Here is a 27,725-nt window from a genome sequence, read left to right on the forward strand (position 1 = left end):
GTGAGCTGCACACATTCTGTACAGCACACAACTTTTAAACAAAAAATAAAAGACAAAGAGTACATCTGTGTACAGTGCCTTCTCGGAGCATGCCGCCGAACTAGAAATATGTGTAAAATCCCGGATAAGTCAGGCTTCCTCAATGCGCTCGGGCTGAGTTGTGGAGGGAGACTGTCACAACTGTTGGTTCTATTCATTAAACACTTTGGAGTTTGCTGTCGTATCCAGCTCTCTGTGTTAACTTTTACTGCACACGTACCATATGGGGCTGTTGGAAGCACATTAGTGTTATCCTTACTTCAAATGAAACAATCCAAATCGCTCTCAACTTCTGAGCCATTAGTGAGTTCAGACCTGGATGATTTAGGGACATGCTGAAGAACCTAGTAATATGCAGTCAGTTGTAAACAGTGTAAGTGCACGTGGCACTGGCCCTTCACAGAGAGGAAACAACTGGCCCACCGGGTGGAGTTATCTTTATCTGCGTAGCTTTCTCTATTAATAGTAAATGCTAGTTGCTGAGTTACCATTCACCCCACAAAGTAGAGGAAGTTTTCAAACTAAACCACAGTATATACAGATGTCCATCAAAAGGACTGACTGTCTTTGTTCTGGGGTAGTTGCATTCTTGTCAGGATTTGTGCTAACCTGTAATAAATTAAAATCTGTGCAAAAATACAACTTCAAAAGTAAATGGTACAAAACCTGAGGTAAGAGTAAGCACTGATAGATTTTAAAAATCAACTCTGTTTGCTTTACACTAGGATTTGTTAATACATCCTTGACCGTGAACAGAAAAGTGTTGTTTTCTGTCAGTTTGAGAATGGCTAGAAATATTTTTCTTCACTTCATGAGAAGAGTTGGAAATAATTTTATTCTGAAATAATAAAAGCTGCAGATTATGTGATACTGGTGTGGTTGGGATATCATGCGCAGGGCATCATTTACACAGCAGGGCAGGCACACAGCACTCAAAGGGTTAACACTGACAATCAGAACCGCACTCTTTTCAAAGCAACTTTCCTTCAGAAACTATGCTCCTGCACCCAGCTTCCTGATCTGAGGGATACAAAAAGAGAAAACGAGGAAGTCCAACTGTACTTACTGTCCACAGGGTTGATGTAATCTGTGATGTGCGTCGCACTGCCTGTTCCACTGGTCTGCATCAGGATGTCACCATACGGGCTTCGATGACTGGCCATTAGAGTCATTTGATGATAGTATTCAGCTGGATTAGCTCCTGGTGGGGGAGGAGGCAGGCTAAACAGACCTCTGTCCTTCAAGTGCTCATGAGGAACTGCAGGGCAGAAAACAAGATACCCGTTCCTAAAGTTGCAAAGAAAAACCTTTGTGATTTTTCTGCACTGACGTCAGACATCCCTCTGCTACCCAGATGGAAGCTATCCCCGCTGCTCAGTGACGGTAGTTTGGGCGTGTTTGTGTAGAACAGAGCTCAGTGAGCTGGGGCCTCCACATTCCAGTGTTTCCTCAAACTCATAAACAAACCCTGGCTGCATCGAATGACTTCAGGCACGAAGACAGAGAGAGAGCGAAAATAAATCACAGCAGTAAAAGGTACGAACACTTGGAATCATGGCCACGCCAGTCTAAAGTCAGTAAGTGTGACTTTTATTCATCAAAAGCAGGCACATGTCCAGTCCCATATATACTGACACACACAAGTTCACTCAGACCCTTTCTCAGGTACGCTGTAATGCAATATTACATTACACAATATACGTATGTTCCTCAAACTTACTGGTTGAATTTACCCAGTTTGGCTGTGAAGCTTTAACCCGCCCGAGGGATTGGAGTAACTTTCTGACAGAACTTCCACCTCCAACAAGACACAACAAGACACCCAATGTTTTCATTCATTTAGAAAAGCTTGAGAGTTCCGGTGCGTCTGCTCTATTTCTCTTGATGTAGTAAGACAACCTTAACCCTTACATTGGTGACTGACTAATCGGTTTAATTGTGCAGACCAAGATAACGATTTAACCTCACTGGTGCATTACTAATGGAACAATTAATAGCACTTGAAACTTCAGAAGATAGTTTTACAGATCCATATTTTGAATATTACACTGAACACTCAGTATTCAAGGGGTTAAATTTCACACACTTTCCTGAATCAGCGTAGCCTTTGTGAATCTATATCAAATTATTTTCTACTCCACTTGTTTTGTCACAATTTTGTGACCTGTCTTTATTATTACCATTTAGCCTTTCAGCAGGTATCTTACTTAATTAATGACCTGTTATCAACTTTGCACCTCTGTGCAATAAAAGCTTGAAGTTAATATTTTGGGAGTTCTCAGTTTGCAGTTCCATTTTATTATAATTAGCCATGACACAAAATGATTGTTAAATTTTTGCCTGTGTTTAATGCAATAAATTCTCCTGTGTGTGTAAGAACACTCTTTTACTGAACAATTAAAGCTTTACAATGATTACTTAGGGAACAGGACTTAGACAGAAAGGAGAATAAAGCTCCGATTTGCTGTTTGCATCCATGCATTTCATCAAACTCAGGAGCCAATATACTAAATCAAAACAAACATTGATGATTGTAAAATGACCATCATTTTAGCTCATACCTGACACACAAAATTAAATCAGCTCTATAAATAACACCTGACGCTGCCTTTTATGATACATGTACTTTGTATCTTGGACAGGATATCTTGAGAAGTAATTAACATCACTTAATACTGTCCTTCCTTTAGTTTGCCTGTTGTCAAACCATCTTTCCGTTGGTTTTGCTTTTCCTGGACAGTCCTGGTCTCTGTCCAATGTTTTGGTTTCCATAAAGTTTCATTTCATCCAAACCTTCGTTGCCTTTTTGTTTTATTCACTCATGCGATATAGGTGCCATTGGTTGGGCCAGGAGTTATTGTCATTGAGTGGTTAGTCCATTTGATGTAAATACAACAACAGTGCCATCAGGGAGGGAATTCCAGGATTTTGAACTAGTGACAGTGGAGGAACAGCAATATCCTTCCACATCAGGATGGTGAATGACTCAGATGAACTTGCAGGAGGTGATATTCTCATGTACGGAGGAATCTTAATTATCCGGCAATCGATTAACCGAATTACGCATTATCCGAACACGATCATAAGGTCTCGATGCTTGGCTATCTATGTCATTCGGCATTCGATTACCTGGTATTCGATTAACTGAACGAAATACTCCCCACCGTGTCCTTTGGGTAACTGAGGTTCCTCTGTACCTGCTCTCTTTGTTCTTCTAGATGTATGTAGTTATGAATTAGGAAGGTGCTGTCCAAGAATCCTTGATGAATTTCTGGAATGCATCGGTACACACTGCAGTTTGCGTTGGAGGGACTGAGTGCTTGTGGTGCCAATCCAGTGGGCTGTTTTGTCGTAGAGGCACAGAGGTCAACAGCACAAAAATAGGGACTTCTGCCCATTAAGTGTGCAACAGTCAAAAGAATGACCTGACCATTCTGATCCCACTTTCTGGAATGTGGCCCATAGCTTTGTTTGCCTTGGTATCGCAAATGCACATCTCAATGCTACTTAAATGTTATGAAGCTTTCTGCCTCTACCACCCTTACAGGCAGTGAGTTCCAGATTCATACCACTCTCTGGGTGAAAAAGACTTTTTTATCATCTCCTTCAAACCTTCTGCCCTGTACCTTAAATCTATATCCCCGGTCACTGATCCCTGTCCATTCTATCCATGCTACTCATAATATTAAATGTCTCAGACATGACCCCCTCCAATACTCTAGCTGTGGCCCAACAACCTCCAGCATAACCTCCATGCTCTTAAACTCTATGCCTTGTAATAAAGGCAAGTATCCCATGTGCCTTCTTAACCACTTTATCCACTTGTCATGTTATCTTAAGGGACTGGTGTACATGCACACCGAGGTCCCTCTGATCCTTGGTGCCTCCCAGAGTTCGACTATTCATCATGCGTTCCCTTTCCTTGCTTGTCCTGCCCAAGGCATCACCTCATACAAAAGTGGATTCAATTCCTTTTGCCACTGTCCAGCCCATCTGACCAGCCTGGGGGATTTCAAGACTTGGGGGCAGATTTTTAAGCTGAGAGGAGAGAGATTTTAAAAAGACATTAGAAGGAAATGTTTTACACAGAAGTCAATTCATGTGTGGAATGGACTTCTTGAGGAAATGGAGGACATGGGCACAGTTATGTTTAAAAGACACTTAGGTAAGTACATGAATAGGAAAGGTTTGAAGGGATGTGGGCCAGGAGCAGGCAGGTGGGCCTAGTTTAGTTTGGGATTATAGTATGGCTTGGCATGGACTGGTTGCACCAAAGGGTCTGTTTCCATGCTGTAAGTCTCTGACTCCACCAATTTTCGTATCATCTGTGAATTTACTGATCAACCGTCCTACATTGAATTCTAACTTGTTTACCTAAACCACAAACAGCAAGGCCCCAATGGTGAGTGATCCCCACTGAACCCCACTGGATATAGACTTCCAGTCACAAAAACACCCCTCAATCATCACCCTCTAATTCCTGCCACTCAGCCAAATGCGGATCCTATTTGCCAAATTTCCTTGAATCCCCTGGACTCTTATCTTCACCATCAGTGTTCCATGAGCGACCTTATCAAAGCCTTACTGAAATCCAAGTAGATAACATCGAATCCATTGCCCTTGCCTACACATCCGGTTACCTCTTCAAAAAATTAAATCAAATTGGCCAGACGTGACCTTTCCTTAACAAAACCAAGCTGACTATTCTTGGTTTATCCCTGCCTCTCCATGTGCAGATTAATGCTATCCCTCAGAATTGCATCCAACCGTTTCCCCCTCACTGAGGTTAGGCTGACTCCTTGCTCCCTTTTTTAAATAATAGTACGACACTGGCTATCTTTCAATCTTCTGGCAAGTCTCTTCCTTGAGAAGAATTGAAAATTATTGCCAACGCCTCTGCTAATTCGTCACTCAACAGCCCAGGGTACATTTCATCCGGTCCTGAAGATATATCTATGTTCCAGCCTGCCGGACACTCGGATCTCCTCTCTGTCTATGTCAGATCACAGTCCTTCTCCCTGATTTCTATACCCACATCATCCTTCTCACTGGTGAACACCATCACAAGGTATTCATTGAGAAAATTACTGAAACTTCTAACTCCAAGTACAAATTACTGCTGGAGCTCCTAATGGGCCTTACTCTTTTCCTAATTATCTTCTTACCCTTAATGTAAATTAACTTAGGATTTTCCTTTATTTTACTTGTCATTATTCTTTCATACCTTCTTTTTGTTCTCCTAATTTCCTTTTTAATTTTCTGTTGCACATTTTGTACTCTTCCACGGCTTATGTTGTTTTGGGCCCTTGGAATGTGCCATAAGCCTCTGAGACTTCATAAAACTCTAGTTAGGCCCCATTTAGAATACGGTGTCCAATTTTGGGTCCCACACCACAGGTAGGACATACTGGCATTGGAGCATGTCCAGCGGAGATTTACACAGATGATCCCTGGAATGGTAGGCCTACAAATGGCTGAGGATCCTGGGATTGTATTTATTAGAGTTTAGAAGGTTGAGGGGAGATCTAATAGAAACTTACAAGATAATGCATGGCTTAGAAAGGGTGGACGCTGGGAATTTGTTTCTGTTAGTCGGCGAGATTAGGACCTGTGGGCACTGCCTTAAAATTAGAGGGGGTCAATTTAAAACAGAAATGAGGAAATATTTCTTCAGCCAGAGAGTGGTGGGCCTGTGGAATTCATTGTCACAAAGTGCAGTGGAGGCCGGGACGTTAAATGTCTTCAAGGCAGAGTTTGATAAATTCTTGAGGAATTAAGGACTATGGGGAGAGTGCGGGTAAGTGGAATTGAAATGCCCATCAGTCATGATTAATTGGCAGAGTGGACTCGATGGGCTGAATGGCCTTACTTCCACTCCTATGTCTTATGGTGTTATGGTCTTTACCTCCATATCCCACCCCTGATATCCAGCATTTCCTGCCCCTGCCCCATACTTTGTCTTGATAAGAATATGTTAAACCTGTACAATCCCTATTTCCTTCCTAAATGTGTCCTATTGTTCTGACACAGACTCACCTAAAAGTATCTGTTCCCAGTCCAATCTGGCTAAATCATACTGAACATTATGAAAATCAGCCTCTCACTAGTTTAGAACAATGATTTCAGGCCTACCCTGGTCTACAAAACACAACTTCTCCGATAATTCAGTCACCTGCCCTGCTACATTCCCTCAAATTAAGTTCAGGACTGCTCCATCTATTATAAGGCCTCTTCTGTACCGGCTTAAAGCGGTCCTGGATACATTTTGAGAATTTCATTCCCTTTAACCCTTTCACACTATGATTATCCCAGCTAATATTGGGATTCCTATAATATCCTATTAGTTTAACACTTCTTTGACATTTGACATTTTACATATCTGCTCTTCAACTTCTCTTGGACTTTTGGAGGCTGAGAGTAAACTCCCAGCAATGTGACTGCTCCTCTTTGGTATTTAAGTTCTGCCCTTGACTTCATTTGACGAGCTTTCTAAGGTATCAATCCTCCTTACTAGTGTAATTGATTCCCTCGTCAATATTGCGACACCTTCCTCCTCTATTAATCTCCTTCTCTGCCTTTCCAGAAAACCCTATATTCTAGAACATTGAGCTGCCAATACTGTCTCAATCACATCTCAGTGATAGCAATGTTTCAATATATGCCCTCAACTCATTTGCCACATTTGTCAGATTCTTTGCATTAAAATAAATGCCATCTGACCATGCCAAATTCATTTGTGCCTTAACTCGCCTATAATTTCTCTGTCGTCTTGATTCCTTTGCTGTCTTTTCTAATTTTGGCTGTTTATCTTCCCCATGCTGAACCTTGACTCAGGATCCTACCCCTTCTAAGTTAGTATAACCCCCTCTCCAACAGCAGTAACAAGGATGCTGGTCCCATTTTGGTTTGGATGCAACCCATCCACATTGTACGGGTCCCACTGCTCCCCCCACCCCCAAAATGTCATAAAGTTCAGAAATCTAAACCCTCCCACCTGCACCATCTCTCTAGCCACATATTCATCTGGGCCAACCTCCTACTTCTATACTCACTCACACATAGCACTGGAAATAGTCCAAAGAAGGCTAGCTTTTGAGTACCTGTTCTTTAATTTACTTCCTTGTTCCTTAAATTCCACTTCTGGGACCATGTCCCTTTTTCTACCAGTGTCACTGATAACAATATGTACCATGATCTCTGTTTGCCCTCCCCCTTAAGAATGCCCTGCATCCTGACCATGGCATCTGAAAGGCAGCATACATCCTGGAGTGTCGTTTTCACCTGCAGAAACACCTATCTGTTCCACTTACATTCAAATCCCTTACTTTCTTCCTTCTCCCTTGTGCAGGAGACCAACCCTGGTATCGTGAAATTGGCTGCCACTGCTTTCACCCGCACAGTTTCCAAAATGGTAGAACTGTTCAAAGGGAGGATGGCAATCGGGGATTCCTGCACTACCTGCCTTCCATTACTGTCTGGTGGTCACCTATGCCTTTACCACCTGTTCCATTTTGATCTATGATGTGATGTGTGACCATCTCAGTGAATGTGCTGTCCATTAGATGCTCAGTATTACAAATGACACTCCACAGTAAATTCACCCACAGCTCCAGCTCTAAAATGTGGTTAGTCAGCAGCTGCAGCTGGACACACTTCCAACATCGATCACTCGGGACACCTGAAGCTTCCTTGATTTTTATTACACAAGAGGAACATATCATGGGTGTGAGGTTTGCAGCCATGACTTCCTTTAAGCTCCTTAGTCACTTTTTTTCAAAAAGAAGTTACTAACTATACATGTATAAGAATATTAACTTACTTCCCTTATGCTTCCTGTACATTCCTTGCCCCACTTTGCTTACTTATATTACTTTATTATTATAGGTCCTAACTTCTACAGTATTCCTGTTTCTCATTTACTCCTTTCTTCCAAAAAATACATTTTTTTTAAAATCACCAAGCAATCAACACATTACTTTCCTGTGTTGTCACTGTTTGATTTATTTTCTCAATCAAAACAAAACAAAGCAAACCAACTCTTTTCCTCTGCACCAAATTTCTATGGTGTGCCAAATTCCCAGAAAAACGCGCTCCCATCCTGATTACACTCCTTTCCATCAGGCAGAAGATACAAAAGTTTGAATACGTGTACCAACAGATTTAACAACAGCTTTTTCTCGGCTGTCATCAGACTTATGAACGGACCTCTCATATATTAGAGCTGATCTTCCTCTATACTTCCTCTGCAGCTGTAACACTATGTTCTGCATTCTATTCTATTACCCTGAAGCACGTAAGCAAGGTATCATTTGTTTGGTTAGCACATGAAACAATGCTGTGTCTCAGTACATGTGACAATATTAGATCAAATCAAAATCAAAAAGTCACTCAGGATGTTCCTCACTCTGTTTCAACTGCTTGTGTGATTTTCATTGTCCTGGATGGTGTTCAGCTTCTTGTGTTGTTGGGATTGCACATATCCCAGAAAGTAGGCAGCACTCCATCACATTCCTTACTTGTGGCTTTAGATGGTGGACAGGATTTGGGGAGTCATTCATTCTATCCATTCCAAACTTTTGACCAGCTCAGTCCAAATCTGGGTGTTGTTCAGGTCTTGCTGCATTTGGACATCGACTGTTTCAATATTTGAGGAGTATCGAAATTATGCTTAACATCCCCACTTCTGGCCATAAAATGGAGGGAAGGTCATTGGTAAAGCAGCTGAAGACCTCTGCAGTGATATCCTTGGGCTGTGATGAGTGACTTCTAACAGCCACAGACATATTTACTTGTGCTAGGTATCACTCCAACAAGCTAAGAGTTCCCCTGCCCACCCCAAAATTCCCATTGATTCCAGTTTTGCTAGAGCTCCCTGATGCCACACTCGATCAAATGCAGCCTTGATGTCCAAGGGCTGTCACTCTCACCTCACCTCTATAATTCAATTCTTTTGTCCATGTTTGAAACAAGGCAGTAATGAGGTCAGGAGCTGAGTGGCCCTGGCAGAACCCAAACTGGGCATCACTGAGCAGGTGCTGCTGGATAGCACTGTTGAGACCCTTCCCATCACTTTACTGATGACAAAATTGAAAGTGCAATGTTAGCGTTAATTTCAAGAGGGCTACAATACAAGAGCAGGGACTGTTAAGACTGTATAAGGGTCTGCTCAGACCTCATTTGGAATTTATGAGCAGTTTTGGGCCCCGTATCTAAGGAAGGATATGTTGGTATATGAGGGTGTTGAGAGAAAGTTCACAAGTATGATCCCAGGAATGAAAGGCTTGACATCTGAAGAACTTAGAATTTTGAAGGATGAGGGGCTGATTTGACTGAAACTTATAGAATACTGAGAGGCCTGGATAGAGTGAACATGGAGATGATGTTTGCAATAACAGGAGGCATTGGACCTGATGTGAAACTTTGTTGAAAGGTATTCCTGCAAAGTGCCTTGGGGTGTTTTACCATAGCAAAAGATGTCGCATAAATACAACTCTTCACTGGCAAAAGCATGCAAGTGAAGAACACAGACAGACTTACCATCAGCTGGACTCAAGCCTCTTGCAGCTGAGATCATGGAGAGCGTGGGGCTACCATGCATGGTCCTCAGGTAATGCTCCATGTGGGGGTTGACATAAGGATGGGGAGGGCTGAAAGGAGACTCGCCCGTGGCTGCTGGATTCCGATGAGGAGACAGCCTAATGAGGGAGATGTCGGAGAAGACAGGGCTTCCAGTCAAGGCAGGAGGCCTGAGGAAAGAGAAGCACAAAATGTTTGAAAGTTCAGGCAACTTTCTATCTGCATTCCCATTGAGAAGCGTGCAGCTGGCCATCTGAGTCTGTTGATCGGAAGTGCATTTGATGTGAACATTTATATTCAACCCTGCTTTGAGCTCGGACATAGAGTCATACAGCACTGAAATAGAGCCTGTGGTCCAACCAGTCCATGCCAAACATATCCCAAACCAAACTAGTCCCATATGCCTGCTCCTGGCCTATATCTCTCCAAACTTTTCCTATTCATGTAATTATCCAAATGTCTTTTAAATATTGCAACTGTATCCGCATCCACCACTTCCTCAGGAAGTTTAATCCACATGTGAACCACCTCTGTGTAAAACATTTGTCCCTCATGTCCTCTCTCTTCTCGCCTTAAAAACGTGCCCTCTAGTCTTACAAACCCCCATGCTCAGGTAAAGATACCTACCATTAACCTGATCTATACCACTCATGATTTTATAAACCTCTATGAGGCCCCCCTCAATGTTTTATGTTCCAGTGAAGAAAGGTCCCAGCCTATCAAACCTTTCTTCATAATTCAAAGCTTCCATACCTGGCAACATCTTGGTAAATCTCATATGATCATTCTTGTGCACTATGACACAAAGCTGGTCAAAGTGGGAGGGAGCAAGACTCCGAGTTATAACTCAGGTCTGAATTCATCATAAAACTGGAGCTCAGCTGCTTCTCCCTAAGTTGACAGGAGGCTGAGTTTCCGCTGTGATATAACTGAATAAATTCATACCTACATTGTGCGTTTTGATTCAAAGCAGCTGGTAATCTGAGACAAAGCTCAGTATTTTATCATTGCTATCTTTCTGAGGCTAATGCGGACCTTATGAATCCTTGACATTCCTCGCAACTTAACTGGACAAATGTTGGAGATTGGAAAGAGCTAACCAACACCAGCAACATCTCCCCCTCAGCTACCACACTCCATGGTGATAAAAGTACATTTTACTCCAGGAATGCATGGAAAATCTTCATAACACCTTAAGATATTGCCTTGGGTGGGAAGAGACAAGCTCAAATGATGGCACACTAAACAATGAGCTTCATTTATGAGTTGGACCCATGTGCCACCCGTCCTCCCACTATTAAACAGAAGACAAGACCATATAGGTCTCCCTTGACAACTTTTTAATGCTGGTTCTAGTGATTCTGGAAGTGACAGGATATTCTAAGCAGGTCAATTGTCCCCTGGTGGATAAGGTATTTTGCTAAAAGAGGGAAGGAGAGGGGTAACTCAGAGGGAGAAAAGGAAGAAAATAATACCAGCACATCGAGTGTTGATTAACTTGAATTAAATGTAATGAAAGTAAGTGTTAAGTCTTGATTAAAAATTGGTTTGGATGTTGTCCCAAACGAGAGGGATCTCTGGCCTGATTTTGGAGAACAACTTTATAAATTACACTGCTGTTATTGGAAATAAAATAAAAAGACTTCAATGCCAATTTTAACTTAACACGCCCAGTGGGAGCAGGGAAGAGTTGAGTGGGAAGCCCAACTCAAACCCACCCATTCCTACCAGATGGATTAGGTTAAAGGAAGGACTTTGAAATTAAATGGGATCTTTTCACATCTTGCGGAGTTGTGTGAGGGAACATCATATATTGCAATATTGTTGACATGTAGGTAGACACTAGTTATTTTCATCTCAGCAGGATCTGCTTTGGCGATGGTTCTTAGGGATAAATGGATCAAAGGGGGAAAGCAGGGTTAAGGCACTGAGTTAGATGATTACTCATGATCATATTGAGATATGCAGCCTCTATCTGATAGGACTGGGTGGGTTTGATTTGGGTATGCCACTCAATTCTTTTCTGTTCCCATTTGATAAATTAGCTTAAAATTGGCATTGAAGTTTTTTCCTTTTATTTTCAATACTAGCATTGTAATTTATAATGTCGTTCTCTAAAGTCATACTGAGTGATAGAGCACTCGAATGGCCAAATGGCTGATTTCTGCTCCTAGTTTTTCCATCTCAATGATATGAAGGAGGGAAGAATGCTCCATGCTTTTTTAAAATGTTGTCAATGATTTACCAGGTGAACCATACAAATCCTCACTTTAACATCTTATTTGAAGGATGCCATTTTAGGCACTGCGACTATCCCTCGATACTACACTGTGGGATTTCTATACTGCTGTTGAACTTTAATCCTCTATCTTGTGGCTAACTGTTCTACCTAATTACTACGTCATTGAGTTTCTGTTACCATCACATATCTGAATCAAAATCATAAATAAGATGAACTGCTGGGACTAACACCACAGGACATGATTACACCTTGAGATCTCTGCAGCCGTTGACATGATTAATGACACTATCCCCTTCCAAGTGCTGTCACCAGTTGCCCAACCCTATTCTTAATTGGTTGTATTTTGACCCATCCAATTCTAGTCAGCACTTCTCCACCTATCTATGTATTCGTGGTGCCATCCTCATTTTCATTGATGTGTTAACCTGTGTTCCCCAAAGACACAGGGTCAGTTTCCTCAGAGATGCTGACAACACCCAGCACTACTGTCTCAACTGCTCCACTTCCTCCATTAGATGGTTAGTCCAGCATTCTGTTTTCCTTAAACAGTGGTAAGATTGAAACATCCAGCTTCAGCCACCACTGCAAATTTGGAATCTTAGCGATCAACTCTATTTCCCTCAGCAGCCAGTCAGACTGCCCAGGAGCGCTAAAAATACCCTCTAACATTAAAGAATACCCAATGTCACCTCCGTTGACAACTCCATTTCAGGCCATCTACCGCTGAAACCATCACCCATGTCTTCGTCACTTCCAGTGCCAAGAATGGCCATTCTGTTTCTGCCTGTTGGGAACCACAATTGTCTGAAAAATATGATGCTCTTATTCTGGACAGCACCAAGACTTATTTGTTCATTCCCTGATCCCTCCAAGCCGACATCCTGGCCCTCAAAGGCTCCAATTTAAATGATCTTTCTTATATTTAAATCAGGTTATGGTCTTGTTCTCCCTCTATTTTTGTAACCTGCTTCAGTGCTGCCTACACACCTACTCACCATCTTGCCTCCATTTCTCTGATCTGGTCTTTAAGACATTCTCCTTCAATTCAATACTATCAGCTGTTCCTTCTGCTCCACTCTGGGATTTTCTCTCTAGCATGGCCTGCCACTGCCCCGTCTTCTGCTCTTTGGAAGCATGCTCCTTAAAATCCAACTTATTGCCTGCGCTTCTTGATAATTTACCCACCCTCCCCCAATATCGCCCCCACTCTGGCTCAGTATTCATAATGGCCATCCAACTCTGCCTTGGGACATCTGTCTCTGCATCTGGGGCGCCACAAAAATTCCTCCTTTTTTATTGTTGTTGTTGCATTTTCAGAAGAAAAGATGACGAAATCTGAAAGGCAGGACCTTAAAATAAACAGAAGTTTTCAGCACCCCATGTCTGATCTGGTTGTAGCTGATGTGTGGCAAACATAGGGTCTGAAAAGTTCAGCTGAACTAATTCACCGAAACACCTCATTTATCAACCTGACAAGAAGGATTTCAAAAGCAACAGGTAGCAGAATCACTAAAATTCACCGCTTGATCATGCAGAAAGATACACACCACCTCCACAGCTAATGGAACCTGATCGAAATGATCAGACAGCTTTACCCTTTCCTTGGGTTAATGTTCCTACTTCTTGGGTGATGTGTATTTGAGTTTCCCTTGAGAAAGCAATTCACAGTTAATAGATTGGAATAGCTTCCTGCCTCTTTTTGCAACAGTGCATCTTAACTTGGATATCATGTTTAGTTGAACCAAGTTGTAGCCAGGGTCCAAAATGAGAATGACAAAGCTGAAAGTTTCTGCCCTTGTATTACACCAATGCACAACTTTAAAAAGGTTACAAACGTTTCACAAACTTGGAGCAAATTGGCATTAATATACTGCCTTTCACATCCTGATGATGTGTCAAACACTTCAAAGCCAATGAATTACTCGAGGACAATAGTTATTGTTGAAAAGCAGACCAACACAATAGTCAATCTATGCACAGCCAAGGGTCAAAAAGCATCAATAAGATAAATAATTCAGTTTGGTGGTGTTGGTTCAAGGGTAAACATTGACCAGGATACTGGGAGACATCTTCACTACACTTTAAACAGTGCCACAATCTCTTACTTCCACTTGAATCCAGGCAGACTAGAACTCAGTGTAATGCCTCATTGTTAAGAAGGCACCTCCAACAGTGAAGCACCCTCTCAACTCTACAATTAAATTGCCTGGATTATGTGATTCAAACCCACAACCTTCTGATTCAGAGGTGAGAGCTCTAGCCACAGTACCCATAGAACAGAATAGAAACCCTACAGTGTGACAACAGACCCTTCGGTCCAACAAGTCCACACTGACCCTCTGAAGAGTAACCCACCCAGACCCACTCCCCGACCCTATTGCTCTACATTTTCCCCTGATTAATGCAGCTAATCTACACATACCTGAACACCATGGGCAATTTATCATGGCCAATTCACCTACCCTGCACACCTTTGGACTGTGGGAGGAAATTCACATAGACATGGGGAGAATGTGCAAACTCCATTCAGACAGTCACCCGAGGTGAGAATTGAACCCGTGTCCCTGGCGCTGTGAGGCAGCAGTGCTAACCACTGAGCCACTGTGCTGCCCATTAAAGATTTTTCCCCCAACGTTGGGTTTTTAAGAAGCAGTGCAAGATCCTCCGTCCATTGCTACTCTCAGTTGTTAAAACATCGACATTGCGTGTGAGCCGTCAGGCAGAAGTGGACCTGGTTAAAAAAAAAACACCTGGAGCTGATGCCAATTCCCAGCTAAAGCTGCCATTTCTCTGGTACCAAAGTAAGATGGAAAACAGCAGATTTAAATGAGCTGGTGAATGAAGTGGTTGTACGCTGACCTTGGTCTTCGGGTTTAAATGGGAAAGTACCATTAGTCACAGCTAGCTGCAGTTGTTCAAATAAAAGCGAGTCCTTTTTTTTGCTTCAGCCTTTGCGTTTGAATCATGCTCCATATACATCATGTTACCTGACCAATTGTCCAGCTGTGATTCTAATCTTACCACTTATAAATTCCAATCTCTCCCCTCCGCCACCCCATCCCCTGCTTTAAAATGCGGAGTACAAAATAAATGTGAGCCAGTTTCAGGAGACTTCCAGCATCCTATTAACAGCCAATCCTAGAAGAAGAGAAGGAGAGCAAGGACAGATGTACTCAAGACATTTGAAAAGTAATTTTTCTAAAATTTGGGAATAACTTACACATGTGCTGACAAAAATTGCCAGAGCAAAACACTGTCTATTTTTCAAAAATAGATTCACAGAATGTCTACAGTGTGGAAGCAGGCCATTCAGCCCAACGAGTCTACACCAACCCACCAAAGGGCATTCCACCCAGACCCACCTCCCATTTCCTATGCACCGAACCTACACATCCCTGAACACTACGGGGTAATTTAGCATGGCCAAACTACCTAACCTGCACATCTTTGGATCGTGAGAGGAAACCAGAGCTCCTGGTGGAGATATGAGGTGAACATGCAAACTCCACACAGTCTGTCGCCCAAGGGTAGAACTGAACACCAGTTCCTAACACTGTGAGGCAGCAGTGCTAACCACTGAACCACCATGTCACCCCCACATCACCCTGACAGCTTTTTCTCAGCAAGGTAAGACATCAGGGTGCCCTTGGTCAGAATAGATGGAACAGAATTATGTGATATCAATTCCGAAGAGCCTTCATTTACTCTGTTTAATATGTGCCAGGACCCTCCCTTTGATCATATCAGAAGCTCACAGGCACAAGCCTAAGCTTGTTAATATTGTAGCTCACACAGTGTAAACTATTAGATCAGAGTTAGAGGTAAAATTAGGTAATGCTGTCTATTAGGGAGTTAAAGAAGTTTCTCGATGCACACAAACTTGACTTGTGAGTTTGATACTAACATAAAATCACTGTCCTGTGACTGTGCAGTACAGTTTCTAGAGGACAGCACTGCCATCTTATAGGCATATAAGTCTATGTGTTGATAAAAAAAACTGAAAGATTCCAGCCACAATTTTAAACTAAGCAGATAGTGCTGCAGCAGTATATGTCAGGAAGGGATCAGTGTTTGAGGTGGGGTCTGTTCTGAGTCTGGGATTTCCGTGTTTCCACAATATGCCACACAATTACAAACAGAAACAAGCAGGCAGCAGCCACATTCATAGGGATTAAACAGGGAAATAGACTTTTGTTTGAAATAAACTGTCAGCAAAACCTGCTTAGCCGTTGTAACTGTAGAACCATGGAAAATAAAATTAAAACAAAAGTGTCCAAGGCCAAGAATGAAAGAAAAGGGAATAAATGAACTGAGAACAGTCAATGGAAATGAGAAACTTCAAACAGCTTTTGAAATATCTTCTCCTGTTCCTGCACTTGCTAATTCTCCCTTTCTTCATATCTGCTTCTACAAATCCCTAGCCGGAGGTGGGTTTTGCAGATGCTGGAGATTAGAGTCAAGATTAGAGTGGTGCTGGAAAAGCACAGCAGGTCAGGTGGCATCCGAGGAGCAAGAAAAAGCCCTTCATCAGGAATGACAGGTAAACCTACGAATGGTTCCTCATATGTAAACCTTGACTATATTGGTATAGAAATCCACTAGAGATGGTGCTGAGGAGACTGTGGCCTCAACAAGTCCAACACCAGACCTCATGCTTAAGTCAAATGTACCTTGCATGTGCCAGAAGGCTCTCAGTGAGTGCTGTCTTAGCATCATTTAATCGCCGCTCTATTTGAGAGTTTGGAACAAACAGCTCCATTCAACACACTTGCTTACTATCCTTCAAAGACTATAGGCTTTTCCTGCGTGGGTCAGGAGCCAATTGACAGAGTCAAAGTGAAGGTTGAGAAACCTGCAGTATGTTGGAAACAGTCATTGTGTGGGTGGTCACTTAAAGCTCAAAGTGGCCTCACCATTCCATTGAGAACTTGAACTTGGAAGGCGAATAGAAGGACTTGCAGCTCAGGTAACAGCAGGATGTCAACACTGATATATCAGGAGATGGCGTGCAGCGAAATAGAGATTTCCTCTCTTTAACAATTGATCTGATGGCCAGGCCATCACTGGGCAGTGCTGGACTGTAGTTAAGCTCAGGATCCTCTCAGCCTGTCTTATTGCTAGCCCCAGGGCCCCGATCACTGCAGGAAGCTGCACCGCCCCCTGTTGCCTTTGAAAAATCTGCAGCCTGATTCGAAAACCTCAATCAGCCTCTAACAATTAAGTGAGCATTATCTGGGTCAGTTGGAAATCAGAAAGGGCAAGGCTGGGTGCCAGGAAATCAGGGTGGGGCAGCTTGCCCATGATGACAAGTTATAGCACGATTGTGAACTGTGAGTCGAGAATGAGCAAAAGGCATGAACATAGCTGAAAATGTGTTGCTGAAAAAGCGCAGCAGGTCAGGCAGCATCCAAGCAATAGGTGAATCGACGTTTCGGGCATAAGCCCTTCTTCAGGAATCGGAGGAAGAGAGCTTCTTCAAGGAAGGCATCCTTGTAAGAGGATTTGCAGTAGATTCCTGAAGAAGGGCTTATGCCCGGAACGTCGATTCTCCTGTTCCTTGGATGCTGCCTGACCTGCTGTGCTTTTCCAGCAACACATTTTCAGCTTTGATCTCCAGCATCTGCAGTCCTCACTTTCTCCTCCTAAGGCATGAACATACCAACATCTTCAGCAATCGTAGTGATGCCAGACTGCCATGGGGTTTGTCACAACATGAGGCAGAGAACAATCTATTCAATAGGGTTCTTATTCCCCCATTACTTCTGCATTGCTCCCTCTCCCTTCTATTGTGTGCCACCTACAAGAGAGAGGAATTACTATCAGCAATTTTGTTGCACTGAGCTTTGATGATGTTCTGCGAAAGCTGAAGAGCTGCAGATATAAGACCATAAGACATAGGAGTGGAAGTAAGGCCATTCGGCCCATCGAGTCACTCCGCCATTCAATTATGGCTGATGGGCATTTCAACTCCACTTACCCGCATTCTCCCCGTAGCCCTTAATTCCTCGAGACAACAAGAATCTATCAATCTCTGTCTTGAAGACATTTAGTGTCCCGGCTTCCACTGCACTCTGAGGCAATGAATTCCACAGGCCCACCACTCTCTGGCTGAAGAAATGTCTCCGCATTTCTGTTCTGAATTAACCCCCTCTAATTTTAAGGCTGTGTCCACGGGTCCTAGTCTCCTCACCTAACGGAAACAATTTCCTAGCGTCCACCCTTTCCAAGCCATGTATTATCTTGTACGTCTCTATTAGATCTCCCCTTAATCTTCTAAACTCCAATGAATACAATCCCAGGATCCTCAGCCGTTCCTCATATGTTAGACCAACCATTCCAGGGATCATCCGTGTGAATCTCCGCTGGACACGTTCCAGTGCCAGTATGTCCTTCCTGAGGTGTGGGGACCAAAACTGGACACAGTACTCCAAATGGGGCCTAACCAGAGCTTTATAAAGTTTCAGTAGCACAACAGTGCTTTTATATTCCAACCCTCTTGAGACAAGTGACAACATTGCATTCGCTTTCTTAATCACGGACTCAACCTGCATGTTGACCTTTACAGAATCCTCGACTAGCACTCCCAGATCCCTCTGTACTTTGGCTTTACGAATTTTCTCACCGTTTAGAAAGTAGTCTATGCTTTTATTCTTTTTGCCAAAGTGCAAGACCTCGCATTTGTTCACGTTGAATTCCATCAGCCATTTCCTGGACCACTCTCCTAAATTGTCTAGATCCTTTGGTAGCCTCCCCACTTCCTCAGTACAACCTGCCTGTCCACCTAACTTCGTATCATCTGCAAACTTCGCTAGAATGCCCCCAGTCCCTTCATCCAGATCATTAATATATAATGCGAACAGCTGTGGCCCCAACACTGAACCCTGCGGGACACCGCTCGTCACCGGCTGCCATTCCGAAAAAGAACCTTTTATCCCAACTCTCTGCCTTCTGTCAGACAGCCAATCCTCAATCCACCCCAGTAGCTCACCGCGAACACCATGGGCCCTCACCTTCCTCAGCAGCCTCCCGTGTGGCACCTTATCAAAGGCCATTTGGAAGTCTAGATAGACCACATCCACTGGGTTTCCCTGGTCTAACCTACTTGTCACCTCTTCAAAGGATTCCAACAGGTTTCTCAGGCATGATCTCCCCTTACTAAATCCATGTTGACTTGTTCTAATCAGACTCTGCTCTTCTAAGAATTTAGAAACCTCATCCTTAATGATGGATTCTAGAATTTTACCAACAACCGAGGTTAGGCTAATTGGCCTATAATTTTCCATATGTGGAACTGAATTTGAGATTGATATCTTTGGAATCTGTGACTGCCTGACGGCGTATCTGGATGAGAGACATGAGTTCCTGAGTGCCAATGCACAAGTGAAGGGCACGTAGTGAATTGGGCTTTATAGGACTTTGGTGGTATGGTGAGTCAGATGTGTTTATGGAAGCATTCACTGAATCTGCATCCCGACATGAGGTCACTAGACGTCTTGTGGCACCACTGTCAGGTTCGTGAGACAGACATTGGGAATTCACCTTGTGGAGGGAGCCTTGTGTGCCTCCAACAATATACCTCAGCATGTCTCTTTCTCACCTAAACGGATAAAGCCTCTAGCCCATCAGTGGACTTGGAAACACTCTCAGTGTCTTGATGATCCATTTTCCAATTTAAGAATCACAGAAATAGTATTCAGTAGTGACCTTCTGTGAAGGTTCCTTTTAAGAGGGACAGACTGTCTTGAAGAAGTGTAAGCTGTTGAATACATGATAAGAGAATGCTGCTTATTTCCTTGGTGGATGCTCAGGTAGCCAGGAACACTGGTTCCACTCCGAGCAATACTGTACCACAATCAGAGAAATAAGGAGGCAGCATTATGCTTGCATTCTACCTCCCATAGCAACAGCTATGATCAGATCACTCAGAAAATGACACTGATTAATTTTTATCCCTGAATGTTTTTTTGATCAGGGCAAGGCATCAGAGTGACGACAAGCCTGGTTCAGACTAACACCCTCTCAACTGGTGTCCAACATACTAATAAATGCAAAATATTGTGGATGTTGATGATCTGAAATTAAATCAGAAAATGTTGGAAATACACAGCAGGTCTGCCAGTGTTTGAAGAATCAGAGAAACAGTAGTAACAGTTCGGGTTAATTAACTGATGATAAGACAACAGCTTGAAACATGAGCTCATGCCTCAGAAGTGGTAAAACCTGCTACATATTTTTAGTATTTACAGTTATGGTAGTGGTGCATACTTACATTGCACCTCTACCATAATAAAACCTTCCAGGGTGATGTGGATTCTCCTTCCAAACCCATGGCCATTTTCTCTAGAAAGCTGACGGCAGCAGATCCATGGGAACACTGCATGTGCAAGTTCCTCTCCAAACCACTCACCATCTTGACCTGGAAATATATCGCCATTCCGTCAATGTCATTGAGGCAAAATCTTGGAATTCCCTGCCTAACGGCATGGGTCAACCCCCAGCAGATGGACTGCAGCGGTTCGAGAAAGCAGCTCAAGATCTCAAGGACAACTAGGTACGGACAATAAATGCGGGCCCAGCCAGCAATGACAGCATCCCACGAGTGAATTTGAAAAAACTCAGACTGAGATATCGGTTGCATAATGGGCTATAGTCAACGTACATTGATACATAGGAATAAGTAGACCAAATAAATCTGAAACTGCCTACATGATGATAGAGTTGAGAGCATGGTGCTGGAAAAACACAGCAGGTGAGGCAGCATCCAAAGAGCAGGAGAATTGATGTTTCGGGTATAAGCTCTTCATCAGGAATGACTCATTACCTGACCTCATTACCTCACAGCCTGGTCGGCTGTGCTTTTCCAGCACCACGCTCTGGACTCTGATCTTCCGGAATCTGCAGTCCTCACTTTCTCCTACATGATGACAGAGTAGGTTAAAGCAGCAAAAGGGAGCACATCTTGGATGGATAATACAATTGACAATCAGGCTCAGTTTAGAAGGGAAAAAGGAAGGAGCTCCTGTGACATAGTGGTGGTGTCCCTGCCTCTGGGCCAGATGGGCTAGATTCAAATCCCACCTGTTCCAGGGGTATGTCATAGCATGTCTTAAATTGTTTGATTTTAAAATATCTAGAAGGATTAGAAGGGAATTGAAAAAAAATCAAAGGAAAAGTATGAGAAGAAGCTGGAAGCTAACAAACGTCTTCTGTAATAACATAAAGAAATTGAGGGTTTGGTTAAGAAATAGAAGAAAGCATATATCAGGTATAGACAGGATAGATCGAGTGAATCCTTAGAAGAGTATAAAGAAAATAGGATTATACTTAAGAAGGAAATCAGGAGGGCAAAAAGGGGACATGAGATAGCTTTGGCAAATAGAATAAAGGAGAATCCAAAGGGTTTTTACAAATATATTAAGGACAAAAGGGTAACTAGGGAGAGAATAGGGCCCCTCAAAGATCAGCAAGGTGGCCTTTGTGTGAAGCCGCAGAAAATGGGGGAGATACTAAATGAATATTTTGCATCAGTATTTACTGTGAAAAGGATATGGAAGATATAGACTGTAGGGAAATAGATGGTGACATCTTGCAAAACGTCCAGATTACAGAGGAGGAAGTGCTGGATGTCTTGAAACGGTTAAAGGTGGATAAATCCTGATCAGGTGTACCCGAGAACTCTGTGGGAAGCTAGAGAAGTGATTGCTGGGCCTCTTGCTGAGATATTTGTATCACCGATAGTCACAGGTGAGGTGCCAGAAGACTGGAGGTTGGAAAATGTGGAGCCACTGTTTAAAAAGGGTGATAAAGTCAAGCCAGGGAACTATAGACCGGTGAGCCTGACCTCAGTGGTGGGCAAGTTGTTGGAGGAAATCCTGAGGGACAGGATGTACATGTATTTGGAAAGGCAAGGACTGATTATGGATAGTCAACATGGCTTTGTGCATGGGAAATCATGTCTCACAAACTTGATTGAGTTTTTTGAAGAAGTAACAAAGAGGATTGATGAAGGCAGAGTGGTAGATGTGATCTGTATGGACTTCAGTAAGGCGTTCAACAAGGTTCCCCATGGGAGACTGATTAGCAAGGTTAGATCTCATGGAATACAGGGAGAACTAGCCATTTGGATACAGAACTGGCTCAAAGGTAGAAGACAGAGGGTGGTGGTGGAGGGTTGTTTTTCAGACTGGAGGCCTGTGACCAGTTGGAGTGCCACAAGGATCGGTGCTGGGTCCTCTACTTTTTGTCATTTACATAAATGATTTGAATGCGAGAATAAGAGGTACAGTTAGTAAGTTTGCAGATGACACCAAAATTGGAGGTGTAGTGGACAGCGAAGAGGGTTACCTCAGATTACAACAGGATCTTGACCAGATGGGCCAATGGGCTGAGAAGTGGCAGATGGTGTTTAATTCAGATAAATGCAAGGTGCTGCATTTTGGGAAAGCAAATCTTAGCAGGATTTATACACTTAATGGTAAGGTCCTAGGTTGTATTGCTGAACAAAGAGACCTTAGAGTGTAGGTTCATAGCTCCTTGAAAGTGGAGTCTCAGGTAGATAGGATAGTGAAGAAGGTGTTTGGTATGCTTTCCTTAATTGGTCAGAGTATTGACTACAGGAGTTGGGAGGTCATGTTGCGGCTGTACAGGACATTGGTTAGGCCACTGTTGGAATACTGCATGCACTTCTGGTCTCCTTCCTCTCGGAAAGATGTTGTGAAACTTGAAAGGATTCAGAAAAGATTTACAAAGATGTTGCCAGGGTTGGAAGATTTGAGCAATAGGGAGAGGCTGAACAAGCTGGGGCTGTTTTCCCTGAAGTGTTGGAGGCTGAGGGGTGTCCTTATATAGGTTTACAAAATTATGAGGAGCATGGATAGGGTAAATAGGCAAAGTCTTTTCCATGGGGTCAGGGAGTCCAGAACTAGAGGGCATAGGTTTAGGGTGAGAGGGGAAAGATATAAAAGAGACCTAAAGGGCAACGTTTTCATGCAGAGGGTGGTACGTGTGTGGAATGAGCTGCCAGATGAAGTGGTGGAGGCAGGTACAATTGCAACATCTAAGAGGCATTTGGATGGGTATATGAATAGGAAGGGTTTGGAGGGGTATGGGCTGGGTGCTGGCAGGTGGGACTTGCTTACATTGGGATATCTGGTCGGCATGGACTGAAGGGTCTGTTTCCGCACTGTACATCTTGATGACTCTATGACAGCAGAGAGGGTGCTAGAGGGACATCAGTTGTATAGAAAGATTAGGAACTTGGGTCTGTTCCCTTTGGAGAAGGTTGAGAGAAGATTTAATCGTTCTCAGTCATGGGAAGTCTGGACAAAACAGGTAGAGAGAAACTGTTCCATTGGTAGAAAGTCTAGAACTAGATGATATTTCTTTATTTAAAAGGCAAAATAAAGCAATGAAAATAAGTATTTTTTACACATGCAAGTGATTATGATCTAAAATGTCTGACAACGGATTGGAGAAAGAGTCAATTGGGACTTTACAAATCGAAATGGATAGTTTCTGAACAGAAAATATCTGCACAGCTCCAGGAATAAGGTGGGTGAGACAGATTAAGCGAATTACTCTTGCAGGGAGCTATTGATTTGATAGGTCAAAGAGCCTGTTTCTGAGTAGTATTGATCCTGTGATTGCAAGGGGCTTTACAACATTCCTGAGAATCAAAATGAGACACCACACTATATAAGGCCACACCAGGCAGCTGGACAGGTTTCCAGAAGAATTTTAAAAGACGTCAGAGGTTAAGGCAAGGAACTCTAGCCCTGATTGTATGGCCACCAATGATGGAATGATTAGATTTGGTAATGCTTTAAGATCAATGATAATTGGGTTTTGCAACACAGAAAGAGGCCCTTTGGCCCATTGTGTTCGTGATGGTCATCTACTCTAATCATGCCATCCGTCGCTTGGCCCGTAACCTTATGTGTTATGGTGTTTCTTAAATGTTGTTAGGGTTCCTATCTCTGACACCTTTTTCAAGAGCCTTAATCCTGGCTGATTTCCCTGGTCCCAAAACCTCCCACTACCCCAAGACACTGAATGTAATTGCATCATCACAAATGGCATCTTGCCGAGATGAGTACGGCTCAGTTAAAGCCATGGACCAAATCTATGACCATTTTGATCTCTAAGTAGTGTGGTGGCCTGTGGGTATATCACCCATCGGCATGATCCTTTGAACATTTGCACTTTCAAGACCAAGTTTCCACAGGGATGAATATTTTTTGTATTAAAATGCAGCCTTCAACCAAATTCATAGATCGATTGCACATGTTATGAACAAGTAGAGTAGGAACCAATTGCTGTAACCCATCCATTTTCTTTAAAAAAAACTGAATAAATGTTTAATGGAAAATAATTGCCAATGATAAATTGCGGCCTTCTTTTTCCGATTGGAATAAGAGTTCTTTGATTCAGAAATGCTTAATTTACCCAAAAAAATGGCACTCTGCCAGGTTTCTGCCATTTTATTTCCTGCTGTTGTTTGATTTGGCACGGAGAATCTAGTCTGGCAATGGGAAAATGAAATGAAATTTTTACAGAAATGAGCACAATAAATTTGACAATTGAAGTGCTTTGTACACTGACAGTCCCTTGTCTACCCAACAGCCAGGGTGCACATGCTCTGAAAGGCTATGCCCATTGAGAAAGGGAGTGCAGAATAGACTAAAAAGGGGGCTTCTTGAATTCTCACTATCGATGATACAAGCTAATACTCAGAGATAGGGAGAAAGGCAAAGGAACAAAAGCAACAAGAAAATACACAGCTTTTAATTTGTCAAAATCTGACTGCCAACTTGGTGACCTTCCTCTCTTTTTTTATGAGAGCATTGCACACAGAGCAACAAATGCTGATCCTTGCTCTTGCTAAACTGCTCCTTTCACCTTATTCTACAGGCACTGTCTGCTACACAATTAGCCATTCAATAATACTTGTCTCACTCACTTTGAGATCCTTGCCACCCTCCAGTGCGAATCTTATGAATGAGATTCACTGCTGTTGTACAGTGGCGGTTTTATGAATGACAGGACAGGAAGAAGCCTTAATTAAGTTATTGGCAGTAGACACCTCTCAAAGGAAACCGCCTTGTGAGTGGAATGTTTTCTTTATCTGATCGCTTCCATTGCGTAAGCTCCTCGTCCTCTTCAAAGTATAATGAAGGCCTGCAACACGTCCTGCAGGTGCCTGAGGTCTACACTGAGTATTCACCGTGACTACAGAGAAACAAGCCAACCTGTCTGCCAACTGCAATCCTCCTATGCATGAGTGAATTAGCCAGTTCTGGCTCTCACCCCAGGGCAAGACCGAGTTCCCAGTCCTAATCGAGGTAACAATCTTCCTGTTCTCACAAAGGTTGGATTTGCAGCCTGATGTGAATTCTTGGCTTGGACCAACTCCTAATATTGAGGTAACAGCCCATTCGCACATCAGGTTTCAAAAAGGTTTTTGAGCCATTTGCTAAACTGACTTTTGTTCCTCTTAGAGTAAATGCAACACAAGAAGGCTTTAAAACGGAAGCTAAAACACACAGTACCATAAGTAAAATGGCAAGCTTTAATGGCAATCTGCATCACTGCATACTTCATTCACACATTTAAATGTTTCAATATTTCCAGTCTGTTCAAATAAGATTCACTTTAAGTCAAATAGCAAAGCTATGTAACATAGAGATATTGCAAGTGTAGTTTTTATTTTAAAATTAAACAAATCTATATCTTGTGTAAAAGAGGTTCAAAATGGAAGATGATAAAATGAAATCTCAATGTTCCAATAAATTCCAAAAATGCCCATATTACACCTTCAATTGTCCCCAGAAGCATCCATAGAATCTTGGGCTTAGTTGGTCTCGGCAAATTTACACATAATTGGGTATTTTTACACTGGCTTTTTGTGGACATGGGTTCCTGATCTCGACACTTGTTGCGGCAACCCAACAACAACTGTATTTATATAGTTAAAAATCACACAACACCAGGTTATAATCCAACAGGTTTAACTGGAAGCACTAGCTTTCCGAACGCTCCTGGTGTTGTGTGATTTTTAACTGTCCAACATTGGCATCTCCAAATTGTATTTATATAGCATCTTTAAAACAGTGCAGTGTTCCAGGATGCTTTCATGCAGCATTCTCAGACAAAATTTGATATTAATCCCCACGCAGTTATTTAGACAAAGGAATAACAGTCTAGCCAAAAATAAAGCCTAAAACTTAAAACAAAGCTGTTGGATTTTAAGGCTTTAAGTCAAGAGGGCTGCAATACTGAGGAGTGGAAATGATGTTCCAACAGTACAGAGCTCCAGTTAAAGCAAGTGTGTAGTGCTGCCTTCAATGACTATAGATACTGCACCATTCTTTGGGAATGCATGTGTTGCAGATTCATCTGCATGAGACGATGTATGCAAGGACAGGTTGCATAGACTAAACTCCTATTCCTTTGAGGAACGAAGTTTAAAGAGTGATCTAATTTAGATGTTAAGGATGATTAAGGGATTTCAAGCAGGTAGACAGACAGAAACGAATTCACTTTGGTGGGGAAGTGCAGAAAGTGTCACTTCAAAGTGGAAGCAAATTACTGCAGCTGCTGAAATCTGTACTAAGAACAAAAATTGCTGGAAACCACAACGGGTCAGGCAGTATCCATGGAGAGAGAGCAAGCTAACAGTTCAAATCTGGATGACTCTTCATCAGAGCTCTTCTGAGCCCAGGCTCTAACGAAACGTTATCTAGACTCGAAACATTAGCCTACTCTCTCTCCATGGATGCTCCCTGACCCGCTGTGGTTTCAATTTTTTTTTGTTTTCACCTTAAACCTGGATCTAGACCATTCAGGAGTGATGACAAAAAAATACTTGTTTAAACAAAGGATGGTAGTACTGTGAAATCTGCCCCTCCAACTCCTCCCCAGCGCCACCACAGAAACAGATTGATAATCTGTTAAGATTAACTTGTGTCAACGGAATGTTTTAAAACCGAGAGAGTGGTTTTGCTTTTAGGCAAGTGTGTGAAAGGTGATATAACCCAGACCTCCAGCATTGTTGGAGTGAATATCAGAACAGGCTCAAAAGTCTGACTGATACATTTTTATAGCGGTCCTTTCTTTTAAGGAATATCTTAAAATCGAGACAGGTGGATAGAAAGGGGGAGAGGGTTAGGAACAGCATCACTGAGAATATGGTCCAGGCAGGTGAAGGCAAAGCTGCTAATGGTGGCAAAACAGAAAAATGGAGATGCTCAAGTAGCCAAACAGATTTTGAATGTAGGAATCATCAGGATGAGAGGATGTTACAGAGGTTGGAACAAGGAATGAAAACAAAATGAGTGGTCATTGACCTGAAATGTTCATTCTGCTTCTCTCCACAGGTACTGCTGCATCCTTCCAGTTTGTTTGTAATTGTTCTTATGCCTCCAACGCTGTCAAATTTGCACGATGACTGCTTAGAAGTCATAAAGTGATCAGCATTTAGAGTGAGAAAAGGCAGCCTATTACACAAAGTAAACACAAACGCTGCTATAACAGGTTTAATCGCTACGAAAATATGGAGTGGATTGATCGATGCAAGGGAAGTGCTGCTGTTTAAAATGCTGCATTTAAAATATTTGCCAATCTGATTAAAGAGATTAGCCTTAATGCTCAATACACATCTTTTCAAGCGTATTTATGGTTCTTATCAGGCTTTTTAAAATCCTGGCTAACCACAACACTGTTTACCGACAGCCTTAAATGTTTGCTAACGATTGAGAACAAGCATTGCGGCAGAGAATCTTTGAGATCACATTCTCACTTATTTTGTGAAATACATATGGGGGAGGAGGATGGTGGAACAATTTAATCAAGCAATGGCTTGTGGCACACG

General features: G+C 42.6%; 1 protein-coding gene and 1 long non-coding RNA gene across 9 annotated transcripts in view; one reads left to right on the forward strand and one right to left on the reverse strand.

Moving 5' to 3' along the window:
- The window catches only part of gli2a (GLI family zinc finger 2a), a 400,256-nt gene that overhangs the window by 104,725 nt on the left and 267,806 nt on the right, over positions 1 to 27,725 (reverse strand). For 6 of the 8 annotated variants that reach the window (XM_072579871.1, XM_072579867.1, XM_072579872.1 and 3 more), the window contains 2 exons: positions 9,577 to 9,785; positions 1,106 to 1,297 (listed from right to left, as the gene is read on the reverse strand). In XM_072579871.1, coding sequence (XP_072435972.1) covers positions 1,106 to 1,297; positions 9,577 to 9,785 — 401 coding nt within the window. The remainder of the gene's footprint in view (positions 1 to 1,105; positions 1,298 to 9,576; positions 9,786 to 27,725) is intronic. The other 2 variants (XM_072579873.1, XM_072579875.1) reach the window with 1 other exon arrangement.
- LOC140482403 (uncharacterized) lies at positions 1,292 to 27,467 on the forward strand. The gene is made up of 3 exons (XR_011961722.1): positions 1,292 to 1,575; positions 16,279 to 16,397; positions 27,232 to 27,467. It is a non-coding gene; the product is annotated as an uncharacterized lncRNA (long non-coding RNA).

Source organism: Chiloscyllium punctatum, chromosome 10 (assembly GCF_047496795.1).
Source record: "Chiloscyllium punctatum isolate Juve2018m chromosome 10, sChiPun1.3, whole genome shotgun sequence".
Lineage (NCBI taxonomy): Eukaryota > Metazoa > Chordata > Chondrichthyes > Orectolobiformes > Hemiscylliidae > Chiloscyllium > Chiloscyllium punctatum.